General features: G+C 37.0%; 2 protein-coding genes across 3 annotated transcripts in view; one reads left to right on the top strand and one right to left on the bottom strand.

Annotated features, from left to right (window-relative positions):
- The window catches only part of LOC107677835 (collagen alpha-5(IV) chain-like), a 50,534-nt gene extending 46,997 nt beyond the window's left edge, over positions 1-3,537 (top strand). For both annotated transcript variants that reach the window (XM_016472875.1, XM_016472874.1), the window contains 5 exons: positions 286-498; positions 605-782; positions 881-995; positions 2,511-2,683; positions 2,818-3,537. In XM_016472875.1, coding sequence (XP_016328361.1) covers positions 286-498; positions 605-782; positions 881-995; positions 2,511-2,683; positions 2,818-2,899 — 761 coding nt within the window. In that variant the 3' untranslated portion in view covers positions 2,900-3,537. The remainder of the gene's footprint in view (positions 1-285; positions 499-604; positions 783-880; positions 996-2,510; positions 2,684-2,817) is intronic.
- Positions 2,588-3,651, bottom strand: part of LOC107677836 (insulin receptor substrate 2-B-like) — a 46,247-nt gene continuing 45,183 nt past the window's right edge. The window contains exon 2 of the mRNA XM_016472878.1: positions 2,588-2,658. Within this exon, the coding sequence (XP_016328364.1) occupies positions 2,627-2,658 (32 nt within the window). The 3' untranslated portion in view covers positions 2,588-2,626. The remainder of the gene's footprint in view (positions 2,659-3,651) is intronic.

Here is a 3,651-nt window from a genome sequence, read left to right as displayed (position 1 = left end):
TGTATCTCGGCCAAATATTGTCCTATCCTAACAAACCATACATCAATGGAAAGCTTATTTATTCAGTTTTCAGGTGATGTATAAATCTCAATCTCGAAAAATTGACTCTTATGACTGGTTTTTAAATGACAGAATTTAAATTTTTGGGTGAACTTTCCCTTTAAGGATCATCCTTAACATTGGTGGCTACGTTATTCTTTCTTTATATTTTCAGAACAGGAAGCTTATAAACAGTGCCTGAATCTTCTCCACTTCCATTTCTAAACAAGACAAAATTATTTACAGGTCCGCGTGGTTACCCCGGCCCTCCTGGTCCAGAAGGGATTCAGGGCCCTCCAGGTATCACAGGATCATTGTCTGCCGCACATGGTTTTCTGATCACACGCCACAGTCAGACCACAGACGTGCCAACGTGTCCTGGTGATACAAAACTCATCTATGATGGCTATTCTCTACTCTATGTGCAAGGCAACGAGAGGGCGCACGGACAGGACCTGGGTGAGTGACCCCAAAACACACAGAGCACACGCACGTAGCATTTCCTTTCTCACATCACATGTATCATGACTAATATGTTTTTTAACTTCATTCAAACAAACATCAGGTACGGCTGGTAGTTGTCTGCGTCGTTTCAGCACAATGCCTTTCATGTTCTGCAACATCAACAATGTCTGCAACTTCGCTTCCCGCAATGACTACTCCTATTGGCTGTCCACACCGCAGTCCATGCCCATGAACATGGCGCCTATCACTGGAGAGAGGATCAAACCTTTCATCAGTCGGTAAGAGACTGATGATGAGTAGAAGTGGGATCTGTGGTTTGGCTTCTTTACCTTAAATTCATTGCATTACCTGAATCATTTTGTATGTGTGTGTGCAGGTGCTCTGTGTGCGAAACTCCAGCCATGGTGATTGCTATACACAGCCAGACCATTCAGGTGCCATCCTGCCCGGACTACTGGGACATACTCTGGATCGGTTACTCCTTCATGATGGTATGTACCATGTAGACTCTGTGGGGAATTCATTTAGAAGGAATTGAACATTAGTTATATTAGTAAACTTTTGCCTGCCAAATCAAAGTCTAACCAACATGTAAGAAGCCATTTTATCATGTGACTAGAGAACCATAAAACAGCTGACCAATTCAGACCAGAAGTCCTCAACCTTTTGATCCCCACTGTCCACAAAAATATTTGAAATATTTAAAAAATAATTGATTTACTGAATAAGGATTAAAGATAAGCATTTTTAAACATATTTTTTTCCAAATAAAACATTTTAGTTTATAATTATTAGTAATATACATAAATACCTATGGCTTTATGCACCAAGAGCTCGTAACACTCCAAAGAGAAAGGAAAAATTTTAATCGCATCATATGACCCCTTTAAGATTTTATTCATTTAAATTACTTTTCTAGGTCTGGAAATCAAACTTTTAGAAAGAGGCTACGTCTTATATCCAGGTTTTTAAGACTGTGGGAATCCTGGTTCTTTAAAGAAAAAAAAACAGTTGTTGAGGAGGTGAATAAATATAAGAAATATCTTGATTTTGAGTTGTTTTAGTTTATTTTTTTTTTGTTTCGTTATCGTTATTTGATGTCGTCTTAGGCACTCTAGTGAGTCCCGGCCTCCTGATTCAGAAACACTGCTTCAAGACCATTGTGACAAAATGTTCAAACTGCTGAGTTTGCTGGGTTCAGATGGAGTAACCCTGAGAAAACGTCTTGAGATTCATAACAACAACCAAAAAAAGTGGAAAAAAAAAGGTTGAAAACAATAATGAAGTTATGTACAATGTGTATAATTAAGCAAGGAAAGCATAGTAATCTTCAGTGTTGGGGGTAACGCATTACAGAATATGACTCAAAGCTGCAATAATTAAATATGTTAAATAATACAAATATCCTTTTTGTATTTAAGCCCAATTTATTAACCAATTTGCTGCTGACCTTCGATGATCCAATTCAACCATACTAATAAGCAAAAATTACACAAGATAAACTAACATTTCTTCTTCTTTTTTATTGCTGAAGAGTGTTGAACTTTCTTCTTCTGTGTATACTGTACAGACGTGAATTTACATTTCCTTCAGCCTGAGGCTTTTGGTGTGAAAGGGCTTTTACATTTGCCAAAAATAGAACTTTTTATATTAAAAGCAAACAAGCAAGCCCAGATTTAAAAAGTAACGCAAAAGTAACGTAACGCATTACTTTTAATAACAAGTAACTAAGTAACGTAATTAATTACTTTTTTAGGAAGTAACGCAATATTGTAATGCATAACTTTTAAAAGTAACTTTCCCTAACACTGGTAATATTTCTACTGGTTTTCATCACTTCACATTTTTAAACTCTTCAAGTCGAAGTTGAAATATTGTTAAAAAAATAAAAACAGCATATAAATAAAAAGATTGCGTTAATAAGAGCTGGCATATTTTTCAAAGATCTCAGACATCCTTGTTGGTTTTTGCCTCACATTCATTGCTCATCTTGCTCTGTGTAACAGCACACCAGTGCAGGTGCTGAGGGCTCAGGTCAGGCTCTTGCCTCTCCCGGTTCCTGTCTGGAGGAGTTCCGCTCGTCTCCGTTCATCGAGTGCCACGGTCGAGGCACCTGCAATTATTACAGCAACTCGTACAGCTTCTGGCTGGCTACTGTGGATGTGAATGAAATGTTCAGGTAATATTTCACTCAAAACAACAATCCTTGAAAATATACTTGGCAACTTTCTTGAAAAACTGTGCAAATGTCACACTGTCTTAAAGCAAAAAGATGTCTATCATCAGAGTATGTTTTTCTCTCTGCCCAAACAGAAAGCCGCAGTCAGAGACACTGAAAGCTGGAAACTTGGAGACCCGTGTGAGCCGCTGTATTGTGTGTATGAAGAGGACGTAACCTAGTGACATTTTTGCAGTCTGTTGTTGTTGAGGATCAGCCATCACTTGCAACGACTGCGGCCATCATGCTGATTACCAGTGAAGTTCCATTGGTGCAGTATCTTCACATTTAACTCTATGGTGCTACTGTGCGACACAGCAAAAGAAACTGAACAAAATAAATGAATTTATTAGTCTTTTTTTATTTTTTAAAGAAGTACCTCAAAAGAAACATGCAGATCCAGCAAGGTGCCATGACAGTTGTGACACAATGTGCATTAGATTTTTTTTTCTCTAGAGATCCTTTTCATGTAATATTTTCCTACAAGAATTTGAATGTTGGTACACAAATGATACATTTTTTGGGGGAGAAGTGCTCTCTGGCTTTTTTCCTTTTTTTCTCTCGAGTGGAATTGTCTCCATGTTACCAAATCGGCACTTTGAACATCAAAGAGACGAAATGCACTGAAGCGTTACATTAATGGGACTGCTTTTTTAAGGCTATCATTTTTTCCCCCAATCACTTTTTCTTCTTTATTGGTGGTACTAACACTGCTGTATCAGGACTTTTTAGCAATGTGTCATTTACCTCTTTTTGTAAGTAATAAAATGTGTATATTGTGTAAAACACCTTTTTAGCGTAAAAGAAAACAGAGCTTTTTAATGAATTTATGGGATCTTTGTTTTATTCACATATTAGTTCCACATTCATTTATACTAACATTTGTACAAAGAACTTTCTTTAAATGAAACAGTATTTTATAAATATAT

Source organism: Sinocyclocheilus anshuiensis, unplaced genomic scaffold (assembly GCF_001515605.1).
Source record: "Sinocyclocheilus anshuiensis isolate Anshui unplaced genomic scaffold, SAMN03320099.WGS_v1.1 scaffold1077, whole genome shotgun sequence".
Taxonomy (NCBI): domain Eukaryota; kingdom Metazoa; phylum Chordata; class Actinopteri; order Cypriniformes; family Cyprinidae; genus Sinocyclocheilus; species Sinocyclocheilus anshuiensis.
Note: the sequence above shows the minus strand (reverse complement) of the source record. Positions and strands in the feature narration are given on the sequence as shown.